This window comes from Candoia aspera, chromosome 9 (assembly GCF_035149785.1).
Source record: "Candoia aspera isolate rCanAsp1 chromosome 9, rCanAsp1.hap2, whole genome shotgun sequence".
NCBI classification, from domain to species: Eukaryota; Metazoa; Chordata; class Lepidosauria; order Squamata; family Boidae; genus Candoia; species Candoia aspera.
The window spans coordinates 21,329,103-21,346,819 of NC_086161.1; the positions used below are offsets into that span (position 1 = coordinate 21,329,103).

Here is a 17,717-nt window from a genome sequence, read left to right on the forward strand (position 1 = left end):
CCTTTATGTTCAAGAAAACCAGGGAGGTTCAAGCCTGAGATGCTTTCTCAAATTACATTTCTGCCTTGGACTCAAATTTCTTTTATCTGGCTGTTGTCTTGGTTGTGGCTTTCCCTCCTGCTCCTCAAGGTTATTCCTACAGCTCCTTGCAGGTGGACCTTTGTAGCGCTTTCTGTATTGGGCTATCCTTGTTTGCTCAGAAGCTATAGCTGGTCCAGAACGCAGCAGGAGAAGCATTGATGGGCAGGCCTCACTATGCCCGTGTAAGACTCCCCCCTTTGTGAGCTGCACTGGTCACCAGTAAGCTTCCAGGTGCAATCCAAGATGCTGGCTATGACCCATAAAACCCTCCATGACATGGGGTCTGTCTGTCTGTCTGAGGGACCGTCTGTCTCCCATAGTGCCTGCCTCTCTTGTGCAATCAGACAGAGTCGAGTTCCATCATCAAGCAATGGCATCTACTGGGACCCAGGAAGTGGACCTCCTTTGTCACAGCTTCTGGCCCTGGAACACATCCTGCCAGACATTCCCACAGTCCTTACCTTACTTTCCTTCAAGCGAGCCCTAAAACCTTGGCTCCTTCCCCAGGCCTTTGGTGGACTCTTTAATTTGGGGGTGATGTGGGAGGGTGCATTTTATGCATTCCCTTGGGAAGACCGTGTCCTTTTATATAATGTTGTTGTCTTGCTTTTTACTCTTGTGAAGACTCCCGGAGTCATTTTGGAGCTGGGTGGCCTAATAAAACACTTCCCAGCTCCAGTCTGACTTTCCTCTGGAATCTTTAGCTGGGCTGATTACATTCAGTTACAAGAGAATTTATCAACCTGGGCAGTTTTTAGCAGCATGTTGCTAGTCCTTGTTGTTGAAAACACATGATGCTGGTGAGTAATCGCCAAAGACTTTGTAGGTTAAAGGGTAGGGAATCATTGCTTTTAATCCTCCCCATGACTGGCAGAAGCAATGGATAATGCAAAACAGTGGTATGAATGTGGGTGTATCTGGCTGTAATGAAAAGTGATTAATGCAAATAAGCTTTCTTTGCATAATTAATGCATGCATATAATAGAACTTTAATGCATGCATATAATAGAATATTGCTTTCCACCATGCCCAGCTTGAGTTGTTGTTATTATTATTATTTTTAAAATCATGCTTCTGCACACTGAGTTTCACCCCCTCTGTCTTCCTCTCCCCTGCAGATCACGCGCCTCCAGTACCAAAACGGTCTCATGGCCTCCCGTCTGGAGAGCTGTCCCCAGTCCCCCGACGGGAGCCCCCCCAAACCGGACACCTCCTTGCCAGAAAAGGGGGGCCCCCTGGCCAACAACGAAACAATTGGCCTCTTGAACGAAAGGAACTGCCAGCACCCAAAGACGAACCACAGCTCCCCTGACAACGTGGTCTGACCCAGGCCCCCGGGGCAGCTGGTCTGGCCCAGCTTGCCCACCCTTTCCCTTCCGAAGACACGCCAGTGCCCGCAGAAGGGTTTTGACTGGGCATCTATCAACCTCAGGTAGCAGCTGCCACCTGGGCCGTGGGGAGAGAATGCTCCCTTGCGCCCCCGGGACTCTTTCCGACTCATCTGCCCTGTTTTCCCAGCCAGGTGGCTTTGAACTGGGAGGGCAGGCAAACCAGCCTTGAAAGCGATAGTTGGCCACCCATTCCAAGGCGACAGGCTATGGATAGGAAGGGAAGGCCCGATCCTGGGTCGCCTGCAGTGTTCCGGTTTCTTCCCAGTTTGCATCTCAGCAAGCCAGACAAGCAGGAAGAGCAGATCTCCCCTTCTCTGTTCTGGTTTCGAACTTGGTGCAGCGGGGAGGAAGCAAGCCACCACACAGCCAGGGGTGCCCAGAGGCAGCTGCCTTTTTCCAGAGGGCCCGTTCTGGTTCTCCCTTCCTTCCCCACCAGGAGGTGGGGGAGCTCCTTGCTTCAGTTGCAGCAGCCAGTAGTGACAAAGGTGGCACCAAACTCAGCCAAGGAGACGCAGGTTTATGGGGGCGTAAGCCGCTGTCTCTCAAGAAGACAAACTTTGCTTTCCCATCTCAGGGAGTTGAGACTTCGTTATTTGGGATTATCTTTTTTTTTTCTTTTTAATCAAGCCTTTGGGGTATTTGATAGCAGGAAAGACAAGGAGGAACCAGCCAGGATCTGTCCCCACCAAGGACCTCTGCTTTGGAAGAAAGTTCAGTTTCCCGATTCCAATTCGGTTCTCGTTTGGTTCCCAGTTACAGCCTCATGTTTCAAGGGATCCTAACAAAGTCAGTCCTACGACAAGAAACAGCAGGAGATCAAATGAAAGTTACATCAGGTCATAAATAGCAAATAAAAGCCTCCCTAGGGTTGTTTTTTTTTTAAGCTTCTGCAAATAGAAACCTAACATGGGAAGATAAATGTTGGGCAGAGGTACAGCTTTCCTCTTGGGTGTCCTTTGTTTCTACTTGCAGGGAGGTGCCTCCGTTTGGAGTAATAATTCTCATTTTTTTCTTGCTTTTTTTACTGGGGAAGATTTAAATGGGTACCCTCCACTTCCTGTCTCCAGCGGTACTGTTCATTTTGCCAACCCAAAATGGGGCTATATACATAGTCAATCTCTGATTTCCAATTTCAAGGTACCCTATAGAGTTGCATGAGGTTCTGGTGCAGTCATAGTTGTGGGATACAGTTGGTGGCGTTTGGGGCTTGCAAATTAAAGGCAAGATTAAGAATTGGATTGTGCAAGTGCTGCAGCTGAGGAAGGACAGTCATTCCAACTCCTAATGTTGGAATCGCCTCCTTTTGGAGACATTACATGTGGCTGTAATTGTAGTAATACATTTTGTTGTATTTCTTTTTCAACCTGACTTGGATCCAATGTCCTCTTGATTTACTTGTGGACCACAAGTAAGGCATGTTTTTTGGGATGTATGAAAACTGAGTGAATTCATGAGATGAGGTTTTATGGGGAAAGTGTCATCCACTGGTTGGAATTGGGATATGAACTAATTTTCAGTGGCCAAATGTCATGCAGTTGATGTAAAACAAACTCCAGTACAATCTAGCCAGGCTTGATAGTTTGGTCAATTTACCGTGTGCGATTTTTGGTTAACTTGGAGGCAACTTTGATAGCAGCTTTTTAGAAAGACACAGAGTATGATCGTTGGATCAAAGCAGTTATGCAAAAATGCCTGTTTCATTTAGGGAGGTATTCATTGGGACAGGTGTTAATCTGCAGCAAAAATGCTGCTGCCTTTTTCCCATGGGTATGAAAACTCAGCCCTTTGGCAGATGTTGCAAACTTGAGAACCAGATGTTGAATTAGCAAGTTTGGCTCTTCAAGGCTGCACAGCACATATGAATGTACGCTTCTTTAATCCCTCCACTCTTAATCAGTTACCATTCAGCAATGGCTTTAAAAATGTGCAAACCCATCTTAGAAAATGGAATTGTTTGGGCAGCCAGTCACATCTCTGTTGAGCATCTTCATTCCTGTGTCTGCCATCCTAGGATCTCCCACTTTCCTTTCAAAAGGCATTACTTTTCATTTCGCTTCCTCTGATCCTCAGAACCGCCTGGAGTTTTAAATCCTCCCCCCAGACTATTTCCAAGAGGCCTTGGGCACAAGGGCAACCACCACCACACTTGAGGACCCCCCAGATCTGCAAGGCTTCACTTCCCTTCATCCCTAGACAAAGGGTGATGGTAACCAGGGCATTATGGGAGTTGTAATTAAACCCATCTGGTGGGAATTGGGTTCAAGGTGTCTGCCTACACTAGTCTTCTTTTGAGTTGGATTGGATCCCTGCTGACTTTACGGATACTTCCGTGTTGTTTTCTTGATATAGAAGTGACTTCCCATTGCTTCTTTCAGATTTGTTTTTTAATTTCTTAGTCTAACTCACAGCCCTGACACGCCCTGGCATTTTCTCCTGGTCTCCCATCCACGCATAACCAGATTTGATCCTGTTTAGCTTGTAGAGATCAAGCAAGGTCAGCTAATGAAATCTAAATATATGTAACCAAAATATAGGATTCCCATCTCTGTTTTGCCCCTTCCTCTCTTTCTTCTTTCCAGCTGAACTTAAGAGTGTAGCTCCCTGCTCTCCCCACCCCACCCCTGGACAAATACCTGTCGTCTCATAAAGCACATTAATAATACCATATGGATAATAATGCTACAATAACATGAGTCACCCAGTAACCTGTAGATGGGCTTGCAGCAAGCCATGTTGCAACTAAATAATTAAGAACATTGTGGCACCTTGTTTAATGAGCCTCAAGGCACTTATTACATTTGTTGCAGAAGTATGTATTCTACTTTCTTCTCCAGAGCCTCATCAAGCTCAGGGTGAGGCTTGACGGATCATAAAAGTGATTCCCAAAGTGGGTATGTCACCTACCTAAAGGCAAGAGTTTAAAAATTAATAATTGCATCTTGCACAACAGGTGAGTGGTCAGCAGAAGTGTGTGTCATGGGGAATACCTGACCCAGCTTGACCTATCTCCTACCTGGAGGTTGCCCATTGCATCTCTGTATGAATCCTTCAGGTGTTTCTAGTGCAGGAACTCATGCAGAGAGACAGCGGGTGGTTTGGCTCTCCCGTTTGTGCCGTGGTTTATTTTGCATACTGATTTTTATTTCCTAGCTCAGGGTCAAGTTGCAGCTCTGTATCTATAGGAAAAGCACCTGCAAATCAATATAGGCACAACAGGAAACCTCTTACAGGCCCAGTGCAGCGCAGAAGCCCTTTGATGAAAGGCTTCAATTTGCTGTGAACGAGAACAGGATGGGCAAACTCTAAGCAGCCAGGGCTGCTGTGGGCTGAGTGATGTTGTAAAGGGGTGGGGGGCATTTGGGATTCTTTTGAGTTTTGCATCTATGTGGGGGAGGGGGATTTTTTAAACTATGTCTACTGTAGACTTAACAATATTATGCATTCTAGTGATGGCAAATCATGCTGCCCATTTGCACCAACTGCCATTAAAGGAGATTCTGGGGGCCACAGAAAAGGGCTCGGGAGCACATGCAACCTCAGGACCTCAGACTGCCCACGTTTTGAAATAAAAGGACTCAGAAGTCAAATCCCAGAATTCACATTTTGCTAGAAATTGCCCCAGTGTGCACAATGGGGACCCTTTTTCTGACATTTTCCAAATCAGCTAAAGGCCCAACTTTGGGAATTCTGTTCTTGGAGATTCCGAAGTTTCTTCTTTTAACATCTCCAGATGTCACCATGATGGGAAAAACAAACCAGGATGGCAGCCTGGATTTGCATTCATGGCTATCCAAGCTTTCCTCTGAAGATGAGGAGAGAATGCAGGCTGCTAATTTTGCCCCCACAGGAAAAGGTCCTGTTTCTATTGAAATATATTTATTGTGCAGCAGGAGGAAGGACGCTACTCCATTAGCATGAGTTTGTCACAAGTCAGCCACTTGGCACCATTCCATAAGGAAAAACTACGTGCTCATGTCAGAGAGTATGGTACCCTGCAAATGTTTTGGATTGCATTGAGCTTCCGCTGTAGGAGTTCTGCTCTCCAGCTTGGAGAAAGCTGATATCAAAATCGATGTGTCTTCCTAAAAAAATAAAAACATGAATAATTTGGAACTTGCAGCCATCCTCCTAAAATTTGCCATTGATATAGGGTAGAAGCAAACGGTTGCATATGGGCACACTGTCATGGCATGGGGCTTGCATTTGGTCCTGAGGTTGAATTCAGAATGGGTCCCATTTTCCATGGCGAGCATAGAGCGTGGCTATGAACCACAGTCCTGGTTTCCCACCTGCCAAACCCAAGGTCAGGAATTCCACGCAGCAACTAACAACAACAAGACGTTAGTCCTGCCCTTAACCGCCGTTTGACCTCAGCACGATGGCAAGCCATCAGGGTGAGCTCCATTCCTTGATCCGAGTTTTGCAAGTGGGCAGCGGACATTCCTAAAGGCTCAGGGAGTAGAAGGGAAACCCCCAGAGATGCTCAATTCCAGCTCAGCTGCCGGGCTACCTCTTCGACCAACTGTATTCCTTGCCAAGGAATTCCCCGCAAACCGAAATGCTGTTGTCTGGAGCAGTGAAGTTCGCTGCCAACGCTTGATGCCATTTCTGAATGCTGAGGCAGGAGAGCAGCCTAAAGTCAGTCCTAAGAAAGGAAGAGGGGTGTGTGTGTGTATGTGTGTGTGTCGGATAAGATCCTTTTCACCCTGTTGTTCTAGTGTTCTCCTTGCGGGGTTCTTAAAAAAAAAAAAGATGACCAACCGTCTTCATATGTTCCTTTTCATTCCTCTGCCAGGCTTGGCCAAATAATGTCCTTTGTCCTCCTTGTTTCTGGAACTCGCCTACAGAATTGGATTTGAGTTGCGTTTGGCTCTAGCAATACTTGATTCTGGAATTTAGGAGGATAGGAATTCCTTCACTTCCTCTGTAACTTAAACAAAAAAAAAAACTATGCAGGAAGGGTAGCTAGACCTACAGCCAGGGATGGTCTCTGCTTCCCTTCCTCCCTCGCAGGGATATTGTAAATGGATCTTGGCGCTTTTAAACAGCTTTAATTGGACTATACATGTGTCTCATTTGAATGTGGCTTTTCATCTGACTATTAAACTTTTCTGTTTTGTGCGGAGTCTTATTTCCCGTTTTAAAACTATTGATATTATTATTCCTACGGAAAGCACAGTGGTTTCTCAACCTTTTTGCCCCTTTGTGGGTGACCTAATGTAATTTATTGTCTTTGTTTCTGATTTTAAAATACAAACACTAAGCTTTAAGATTCTAGCTCCCATGGCAGCGGCAGGCGGGGGAGATACGCTGTAAAAGGAAAAAAGATAAAATAAATAATATCAAATTATTTATGGTGAAAAAGTTTGTGATTTTTCTTTCTCAGCCTCATCTGCTGTTTGATAATTATAATAATTATTCCAGGGATAGTGAGTTAGCAATCCAAAAGAAGCTGCCACTTGATGTAATCATCATTAGTGAGAAATTTCAGTTGCTGGCTTCCGTGGATGATTGTGCTGTTAAAGCCAGTTGAGCAGGATACCCCTTTTTCCCCCCTGGTCAATGAGCAACCTTGCAATTTGCACCACTCATGTTGGGGAACGATGACCTAATTGAGTTAGAATGAGAAAATTAATCATTTTAAATGTTAAAATTAACCAGGACTGAAGAGTAAATGAATGAGGCTGAATTTGAAATGTAATTGCAATGAAATCAACTATCCCTTGTTTCTTTCCCAGCCCCACCTATTTGTTTTCCTTTTTTCAGAATATAGTTCCCAACACGCCATTCTATGCCTCAGCCATAAAAGGCTTTAATCTAAAGGATCCTTCATAACATGTGATACAGCCTCAAGTTAGCCAAACACATTTTGGTTCTGCAGGTTGTGCTCTTTCAAGCATGTGACACAGAATTTAACAAGTTCAGCCTAAGCCAGTGTTTCTCAACCTTGGCCACTTTAAGAGGTGTGGACTTCAACTCCCAGAATTCCCCAGCCAGCAAAGCTTCCCCAAGGAAGGGGGGCAGCTTTTTCTCTCCCAGAATGCCCTAGCCAGCATGGCTGTTTGCTGAAAATTGTGGGAGTTGAAGTCCACACATCTGGAGGGCCATAGGGTTGGGGAAGGCTGCTGTAAACTTGGTCATGCATTGCAGTAAAGCCAGCTGAAGTATGCTTTCTGAGAAGTGGTGCCATATTTCGACCTTGAGCCATTTTGAACCTTTACAAACCACCCTTGGCTGATTTCAGAAAAAACTCTTTGAGATGCAAATACATAAGCTACATTTACATACATAAGCCAGGGTTGAGAAACATTGGTCTGAACATAGCTTGTGCTAAAATTGCTCAGGGAAAGCAGAGGGTGATGGAGGCTCCTGGTTTCTAAGGGGGTACCGAAGTCTTCTGCATTAGAGAAAAAGCGAAGGGGCTGAAATCTGGCTTGGCTTCCCCAGGCAAAAAGGCAATTGGGCCATTTGTGACTCAGTGCGCTCAGCCAATCTGGTTTGTTCGTTTGTTTATGTATTAATCAAATTTATCAACGCCCATCTCTCAAAAGGGACTCTGGGCGGTTTACAATAAAACATGAATAAAAATATAAAACTGTAAAACACTATAATACACAATAAAATAAATATGATAAAAACCCCGATGGCTGGAAGTTCTCTGTGATTTGCAAGCAGAGCAGGGTCCTTCTAAGAAACTAACCATCCCCAGGAATGGCTACTCTCTCTCCCGCCCCAGGCATAATTACAGAACCAGGTCTTTAGCTGTTTCCTAAAGTCCAGGAGAGAGGAAGCCAGTCTCACTTCCGGGGCAAGGATATTCCAAAGAACAGGGGCTGTTGCAGAGAAGGCCCGCCTCCAGGACCCCGCCAGATGGAATTCTCTTGCAGACGGGGTCCATAGCATGCCCCCTCTGCACAACCAGGTGGGACGGGTTGATGTGATGGGGAGGAGACAGTCCCTTAGGTAACCTGACCCTGTGCCATGTAGGGCTTTAAAGGTGATAACCAACACCTTGAATTGGACCCGGAAGCATACTGGAAATCAATGCAGCTCGCGGAGCAACAGGGTGACGTGCTGATCTTGGGAAACCCAAGATCGCACGCACAGCTGCATTTTGCACCAGCTGTAGCTTCCGGATACTCTTCAAGGGTAGCCCCATGTAGAGCGCATTGCAGTAGTCTATATGGGAGATAACCAGGGCATGAGTGACCGTTCGCAGGGCCTCTCGCTCCAGGAAGGGGCATAACACACACAACACAAAGTTGTGCAAAGGCCCTTCTGGCCACGACTGCCACCTGCTCTTCGAGCAGGAGTTGTGAGTCCAGGAGGACCCCCAAGTTATGCACCGGGTCTGTCTGGGGCAGTGCAACCCCATCCAGAACTAAAGATGGCAATTTCGCAGAAATCAAGGAGCCATTAATCCACAGCCACTCTGTCTTCCCTGGGTTCAGCCGCAGCCTGTTGTCCCCCATCCAGGCCCCCACAGCCCCCAGGCACTCAGAAAGGGTGGTCACGGCATCACTTCACCCAAGATGGAGATGTATAATTAGGTATCATCTGCATATTGATAATACCTCACCCCGTAGTGACAGATGATCTCACCCAGTGGTTTCATGTAGATGTTAAAAAGGAGCGGAGAGAGTACCGAACCCTGCGGCACCCCACAAAGTAGGGGCTGCAGGCCAGATCTCTCGCTCCCTATCAACACCGACTGGGACCGACCCTGAAGGAAGGAGGTGAACCAGCGCAGAACATGCCGCCCACCCCCAACTCCCTAAGTCGGTCCAGAAGGATACCATGGTTGATGATATCAAAAGCTACTGAGAGGTCAAGAAGAGCAAGAATGGATGCACTGCCTCCATCCCGCTCCCGCCAGAGGTCATCCATAAGTGTGACCAATGCCGTTTCCGTCCCATAATTGGGCATGAAACCTGACTGAAAGGGGTCTAGATCCATTTCCTCCAGAATCCTCTGGAGCTGCAAAGCCACCACTTTCTCAACCACCTTCCCCAAAAAGGGGAGGTGGGAGACTGGGCGAAAATTGTCCAGTATAGTAGAGTCCAACGATGGTTTCTTGAGGAGGGGGTGCACCAGCGCTTCCTTAAAGGCTGCTGGGAACACCCCCTCTCTCAAGGATGTATTTATTATCACCTGGACCCAGCCACATGTCACCTCCCAAGCTGCTTTCACCAGCCAGGAGGGGCATGGGTCTAATTGGCAAGTGGTGGCATTTGCAGTCTGGAGGATCCTGTCCACTTCCTTGGGTTCAACAGGATCAAACTGGTCCCAAATAACCTGGTAAGTACATTCCCTGGGTATCTCCTCCAACTCTGTCTCATGCTTGGAGTCCAACTCAGTCCGGATCCGAGCGATTTTATCCTGCAGGTGCCCTGAAAATTCCTCTGCACGGCCCTGTAGATGGATTTCTGACTCCCCTTTCCCTAAAAGGGATCGGGTAATCTTAAACAGGGCTGCCGGGCAGCATTCTGCGGACGCAATAAAGCGGAGAAGTACTGGAGCTTTGCCGCTCTTACCACCACAAGGTAGGCCTTAATCGCGGCTCTAGCTTGTGTTTGGTCGGGTTCGGTTTTTGTCTTCCTCCAGTGGCACTCTAGGCATCTCTTACGCCTCTTCAAAACCCTCAGCTCCTCTGTGAACCACGGGGAGTGCCGTTTTTATGGATTTATGGTTTCAGTACATTGTGCAAATGCAGGCAATGGGGTTAATGGAGTAATCAATGGATTAGTGTGTGGTTTGAAGGCAGCCCACCCAGGACACTATTTTCTTAGGCTGATCGAAAGGTCCAAAAAGGCAGTGCCTGGGTTCACCTGACCTCAACCAATCATTGCAAATTTCTCAGGACTGCCATGTTTTTCAAAAGGCAACCCCAGAGCACAATTCTGTGCTGGAAAAATTCCTTCTTCAACTCACACCAATAAACACTTTGCATGGCTTCTGACTATCACTGACTTTTTCTACCTGGGGTGGTGCTCCCAGGTGTGCTCACTGAATGCCTGCTTTATCCATGGCAGATTTATCTTTCTCCTGTTGCTGAAAGTGCCCACTTTGCCGCCGATTAAAGTCAAAGGTAACTTGATAACGGTAAATTAACAGCCTTGGCAAATTGGCTTCCATCTGCAGTTTATGGCCAGCACCCAGATCTCAGTTTCTCTTGAGCAACAGCTGGAAGCAGAGCAGAGAGATTGGTGGGCAAACAACAATAGCATTTGGTGCAGACAACAAGGGCAGGAGCTATAAGTGTTTTATAAAAGTGTATATATTATAATCCAGGGTTGGATACAGAAACAAAATAGTACTCTTAACTTTAACCACAGCATTGTGCAAAGGGAGAGGGGTTAGCCTATGGGTAACACCCCACCACACCTTTTTTGGCCTCCAGGAAATAGAACCGTTTGGCAAGAAAAGCAGTAATATGAGGTGATTCACTTGATCTGGGTTCCATCTTCATCCCTGCACGTGTGGGAAGAGTGAAATAAAAATATCAAGGGGATGTTAGCTTCGATTTTTCTCCACTGATTGGTTCTGAGTAGGCCCAGGTAGACTTCTTAATGATTGATTGATTTTGATGTTCGTTTCTGGAAAACATTGGAAGTGATGCACATCCAACCACTGCAAAGCAGACCACAGCCTGATTTCTGCTCAGTGATGCAATATCCTTAGGTAAAGGTTGACTATGTGCTGTCAAATTGATGTTGACTCTTAGCAGCTTTGGGTCTTCCAATGGTGCACCCGCTGCTGTTGTAACTTAGCCCATCCCCTTCCTGCTGGTTGTCCTCACCTTCTCCTTCCTTCCACCTTTCCCAGCATCAGAGCCTTCTCCAGAGAGATACTGTAGATCTTTGCATTATGTGCCCGAAGTGCAGGGGGCTGGACTTGATGACCTCTTAGGTACCTTCCAACTCTATGATTCTATGAATTGGGACCTGGTCATTTGTGTCTTGAGTGAGGTCTTCATGTTGATTGATTATGTGCTATCAGTTAGGGGTCAACTCTTAGCAACCACATACTGGAGATACATTTTCTCCATGACCATCTGTCCCCAACCTGGTCCTTCAGCTCATCCAATTGCACCCCCATTGCCACTGTGACTGAGTCCACCCCCCTTGCTGCTGGTCATCCTCTTCTTCTCTTTCCTTCCACCTTTGCCCAGCATCAGAGCCTTCTCCAGAGTCTTTGAATAATATGTCTTGTGCCTCGAGTGAGAACTCTGGGTTGATTTGTTCTAGGATCCACCAGGTAAGTACAGAATAGAAAACTTGGGAATTCCAGAGGTTGTTTAAGTGCAAATTTATAATCCCTCATCCTTACTTTACACGGGTGCAGAGAGTTACAGAGTTTTGTTACAGAGATCTGCATTCCAAAAAAAAAAAAAAAAGCCATGAATACAACACTATAAAATTCTTCTAAAAAGTAAAGGAACTACTTCCAGGAGAAGAACTGTACCCTTAGCATGTTATGCAAAAGCGCCCAGCTTCAATAACACTGCGCTTAGCTAATTTGGTATCAGACAGCGTTCTCCATGACTGAGTTGCAATTAGGAAAGCCGTCCAAAATAACACAGCATAGCCTCCGGTGCTCCCTAAGAGAGTGGATATAGCCCAGAGATAGAATGCATCCCATACATGTGGAAGATCTGAAGGAGCTTTGGGATTTCCAGGTAGAACGGATGCAACAGTTCAAGGAAAGTTCAAGCATTAGAGATAACGTCATGCTGGGGCAATTAACTGAGGAAGTGTTTCATATCCTACTTGCAAGTGCCCAGCTAAAAATACAAATCTTTTCTATGAAATCCATGTGGCCACCAGGACACCTCGATCTGTGGTGCTCTCTGAGCTTGGTTATTTGCTTGTAGACGTTTCATTACCCGACTAGGTAACATCTTCAGTGGTAGAGGGAGTGGGGTTTGCTGTTTGTTTATATTCAGTAGCTTGCAAGTATATATACAAGGCACTGGTGATGTTACCTAGTCGGGTAATGAAACATCTACAAGCAAGCAACCAAGCCCAGAGAGCACCAAGGACTCCACAGTTCAACCCTGAGCTACAGAGATTCTCTTCTGTTGGACACCTCTGATCTTTCAACAGCTATTATTGATTTTAACTGAGTAGAAGTTCATTACTATATCACAGGCCCACAACTAGGGTCTGTGTCACCCGGGGCAAACATGGATTCTGCACACCTTTTGGCGCCCCCCCAGCACGGCGCCTGGGACACATGCCCTGCTCCCCCCCCCCCCAGTTGCGGCTCTGCTATATCAAGACTGTGCAATGGTTATGCTCATTTGTCTGTTCATTGTTTGGTTTTTACCTTGGTTGCCAATTGTGTATGTAGCTATTTTCACTGTTACTGTCATGAGCAAGGATGGCGATCAGGGGGCTCCCATCCAGACTGTCAAGCGCATGCGTAGCACTGATGAATTGTTCAGCCATTCAAAGAGACACAGATCAGGACCGCCTTAACCTTTGGGGTTTATATGTCTGGGTTTTTCCCACGCTTCTTCAGTTTGTTAGGATTCCTGTTAAGTACTAGCAATAAATATTAGAGACCAGTTCATTGTCTCAGTGTGTTTCCTGGTTGTTAGGACAGTTACTGTATGTGGCGTTTCTAACTGCTGTTAGCAGCCCAGAGTCATGAATTTGAGAGGGGTGGCCATATCAGTTGAAATATAAATCAAGAACTAAATCCTCAGCTGCATTCTGAACTGCCAGAGGCATCAAACTGGGAGTCACAGCTGTTTTAGACACGCTTCAGAGTTGTGCAGGGCCAGGACAAAACCTAAATCAATTGTAACGCAAATGTCATTACCACTGAATCAGTTCAATGCAGTGGCAAACTTTTGAAAGGATCCTGGGGGGGGGAGAGGAGCACATCCTAGGTTTTGGGGAGCTATGTGGGTCTCAAATTCAGCACCTCTGAATCTGAGAATAGAGCTACTTCTGTTGATTCTCTTATTTTGATTTTTTTTTCCTATTTGTATTCCCTGGGAATGAAAAAAAAAAGACCTTGCAAACCACTTCTAGCAAAACTGTATCTCTTGCTTCCTGGAGCAGACCCAATGAAGGAGAAAATAGCTCCTCCTTTCAACCTTGATATTGTTATTACTCACAACCAACCTGTTTCTTCAGTCAATGTTCACTTCCTTGATTTAAATTTCAACCTTTCTCTTTTGTACCAGGGAGCCACGCCACAGCAAATACATGCATTATCCATAAAGGTATATCTGCATTTGTGTTCCTTTTCCAGGGTTTTGTAAAGTGGGGCAGGGTAGCAAGGTGGGGACAGGGACATGGTTTAGAAGGGTTGCTTTAAATTTTAAGGCACAGTCCTGGAAAAGCTGATTGACTCAAGTAGGCAAGGCATAGGGTGATAACCAAGCTTTAGGCACAATACTTTCCTTATTGTTTAAATATCCAGCCTAATTAATGATATTACTGATATGCTATTGGATTGGATAATGCTTTGCACAAAAAATATGCCCTTGCTTCTAGGGGCGATAAGGAGAATAAGGAGGGAGGAAATAAGAAATGGTGGGAAGAATTTGTCTTCCACTGGAGTTTATTCCATGTCTGGAGATTTAGTTTTTGGGAAAAGGGAGAAAAAAGGCTTAAAGGAAACTGGGAGGGTTGTCATTGGATTCAAAAGAAGACAAAAGCCAAGTTCACACCCCACACCAAGCCATGACTTGCTAAAGAGTGGTTTACTGAGTAAAGTACAATTGCCTGGGGTTATATAACACATTAAGCCCGCTGAATTTGCCCATTACATGAAAACCATCAAACCACATTGCAGGTTAAAGTGCTGTATAAAAATGGCAGAGACCTTGGAGCGTGCAAGAAAACTGACACCCAGCTCAAAAGTTTAGCTGGGGTCTGCAGAAAGTGAGGATTTTAGACCATTCTCAGCCCCTTGTTCTTATTGTGCTAATTCTGTAGTCAGAGTTTGTGGTTCATACAATTCAGCCTAAGCGTGGTTTGTTTGGGCTTAGTATGTTGTGTGATCTCAGCGAACTGAGGTTTATGATAAACAGACCATGGTTCAGTGCAGTTTGTTAACTTGGGGGTTTTGCTGACACAAAGCACAAGATCAAAATGTAGTTTATGTATTTGCATCTCAAAGAGTGTTTTCTGAAACCAGCCAAGGGTGGTTTGTAAAGGTTCAAAATGGCTCAAGGTCAAAATATGGAGCCACTTCTCAGAAAGCATACTTAAGCTGGCTTTACTGCAATGCATAACCAAGTTTACAGCAGCCTTCCCCAACCTGATGGCCCTCCAGATGTGTGGACTTCAACTCCCACAATTCTCAGCAAACAGCCATGCTGGCTAAGGCAATTTGGGAGAGAAAAAGCTGCCCCCAACCTTGGCCCCTTTAAGAGGTGTGGACTTCAACTCCCAGAATTCCCCAGGCAGCATAAACCTCACCATGGCTGGCCCGGGAATTCTGGGAGTTGAAGTCCACACCTCTTAAAGGGGCCACGGTTGAGAAACACTGCTTTAGAGCAAACACCCATGCACTCCAAAGCAGACTTTGACCTAATAAAAGTCTAGCATCAACTCCGTTCAGCTGGGGCTCTCCAGCCGCGCTGCACCCCAATTCCCATCGTGCACAGCCAAAGGCCAGCCTGGCTGAGAACTAGCGGAGCGGCAGTCCCAACGTAGGGGTGAAATGCAATGGGGGACTGGCTGGTCTCCTTTCGATGCACGCTGACAGGGCAGCGCATCCCCCTGCGCCTGGTTCTCGACTAAATCTTGTTGCAAATAAGCATTGGGTTTCCCCCAGTTTTGCACGGGCATGATTTGAACGGGGAAGGGGGACGACGGCCAATTCCCATCCCTTAGACTGGTCCTCACGGGCGTTTCCCCTCCCCCCGGCGTCCTCAGCCGCCCCGCCGTGCGGACAATGGGAGGCCGCGGCCCCTTTAAAGCGCGGCCCCGTCCTCCCCCCAACCCCTCTGCCTTGTTTATAACGCGGTGCCACCGAACTTGAGCTCCGTCCTCCCGCCGCCCCGGCCACGCCCCCGGCCGCGCCGATTGGCTGGGCTGCGGCGGCCGAGCCCCGGCATTGGCCCGGGCGCCGCAGGCAGGTTCGGCGGCGCCAGGAGGGGAGTCAGCTGACCTTCCCTGGCCCGTCCACTCCCCCTCGGAGCTTCCCGGGCTGCTGCTGCTGCTGCCGCTGCTGCTGCTGCTGCCGCCGCGGCTCCGCTGCTCCGCTGCCTCAGGCCATGGTGGGCAGGGGCAGCTGGCCGGCACTCCTCTGCGGCTGGGCTGCAGCGGCCGCCGCCATGTGGCCCGGCGGGGCCGCGGCGCGAGGCGAGGCGTCCGCCGGCACGGGCCCCCCGGATGCCGGGGGCCCCCCGGGGCCCTGCCCCCCGTGCCCCAACGTGCTTGGCTTCCGCCTGGAGGACGGCGCCTCGGCCACGGGGGGACTCGTCCGGGCCCTCCCGGGGGCCACCTTCCGCCTGCGCCTCTACGGCACCGGCCTGCACAACCGCAGCTGGCCCTGGGCGGCCTTCGTGCCGGCGGGGGCCCCGTGCGGGGGCCCCTCCTCCACGCCCTCGCCCTCGGGCGCCCCGGAGGTCCTGGCCCACGACGTCCTGCCCGCTGGCGAGCACGCGGTGCTGGTGACCGTGAGGGTGGCCCCCGCGGGCCCCCGTGGCCAGTTCCGTCTCTGCAGCCTGGCGGGCCCCGGGCGCCAGTGGGCCCCCGCCGCCCCTGGCGACGCCATCCTGGTGATGGAGGACGAAGGCGGGGGCGGCAAGGTGGCTGCGGAGGTGTGGCCCCCGCCGCTGCCCCCCTGGCTGCTGGGCACCCTGGTGGCTGTGCTGCTGGCCCTCCTGGCCCTGCTCCGCACTCTGCAGCTCAGCACCCTGTGGCTGGACCCGGCGGAGCTGTACGTGCTGCGGGACTGCGGCTCCGAGGCTGAGCGGGGTGCCTCCAAGGCGCTGGAGCCGGTCCGGCAGCGGGGGACGTTCGTCCTGTGTTCCCTGCTGCTGTTGAGCGCCCTGGCCCACGCCGCCCTGGCCGTGCTTTTCTACCGGGCCGTGGGGGCGCTGGCCCCGGCCATCCTGGGCGTCGCCGCCTTGGCCTTCCTGCTGGCTGAGGTGCTGCCCTTCACCGTCAGTTCCCGGTGGGGGCTCTGGCTGGCCCCGCGCGGGCTCTGGCTCACCCAGTTCTTCATGCTGCTGACGTTCCCCATCTCGCTGCCCCTCAGCAGGGTGCTGGAACTGGCCTTGCGGCATGACACCAGCACCTGCCTCCTGCGGGAGAAGATCCTGGACATGGTGCGGAACAGTGACCCCTACAATGAGTTTGTGCGGGAGGAATTCAGCAAGGGTGCGCTGCGCAACAAGACTGTGGAAGACGTGCTGACCCCGCTGGACGAGTGTTTCATGCTGAATGCCAGTGCGGTGCTGGACTTCAACAACATGTCCATGATCATGCAGAGTGGCTACACCCGCATCCCGGTGTATGAGGATGAGCGCACCAACTTGGTGGACATGCTTTATGTCAAGGACTTGGCCTTGGTGGACCCTGATGACTGCACCCCTCTCAGTACCATCATCAAGTTTTACAACCATCCGCTTCACTTCGTCTTCAATGACACCAAGCTGGATGCTGTGCTGGAGGAGTTCAAGAGAGGTAAACACGTATCTTTATATTTTCACCTCATCTGCTGTGTATAGAGTAGATTGTTGCTTGTCCGGTTAAAAAAAAAACCCTTGGGAATGATACCTACCTGAATCCTGGTGAGCATCTGCCTGTATAACAGTTGGTTATACGGTTGGTTTTTGGACACTTCTGAAAGTTTCTTTAGAAGCTTACCCAGGGTTGTCCAGCAAGATGATCAGTGATGGTGAACAAACACCCCTGGAAGATAGCTTGCCTAAATAGTTTGCTTATTGCTACTGATCTTTTCCTCAGCTCACCGAGTGTTGAACTTCTGCTGCCCCATTTGGAATCCAGTGAGATCCAGCCATGCCCTGCATAAGCTGTTCCCACCTGCATTTGTTGCATACGTGTATATTCCATCTAAGAGCTCAAAATGGCTTGTCTGGTATTCTCTCCCCTAGCCAATACTTCCATCCTCAGAATAGCTCTGTGGGGTTATGCTTAGAATTAATGTCTGATGCAATGTCACCCGATGGACTTCAGGACAGTGGGGATTTGAACTGACATCTCTCTGGTCCCAGTTCAGCACTAACTGCTCACATTTTCTGTTTTGAGAACA

The 17,717-nt window shown here is 48.6% G+C and overlaps 2 protein-coding genes across 4 annotated transcripts in view; both read left to right on the forward strand.

Annotated features, from left to right (window-relative positions):
* The window catches only part of CNNM4 (cyclin and CBS domain divalent metal cation transport mediator 4), a 64,000-nt gene extending 57,092 nt beyond the window's left edge, over nt 1-6,908 (forward strand). For both annotated transcript variants that reach the window (XM_063310885.1, XM_063310886.1), the window contains one exon: nt 1,200-6,908. In XM_063310885.1, the coding sequence (XP_063166955.1) occupies nt 1,200-1,406 (207 nt within the window). In that variant the 3' untranslated portion in view covers nt 1,407-6,908. The remainder of the gene's footprint in view (nt 1-1,199) is intronic.
* Nucleotides 6,909-15,700: 8,792 nt separating this feature from the next.
* Nucleotides 15,701-17,717, forward strand: part of CNNM3 (cyclin and CBS domain divalent metal cation transport mediator 3) — a 38,633-nt gene continuing 36,616 nt past the window's right edge. For both annotated transcript variants that reach the window (XM_063310981.1, XM_063310980.1), the window contains exon 1: nt 15,701-17,128. In XM_063310981.1, coding sequence (XP_063167051.1) covers nt 15,712-17,128 — 1,417 coding nt within the window. In that variant the 5' untranslated portion in view covers nt 15,701-15,711. The remainder of the gene's footprint in view (nt 17,129-17,717) is intronic.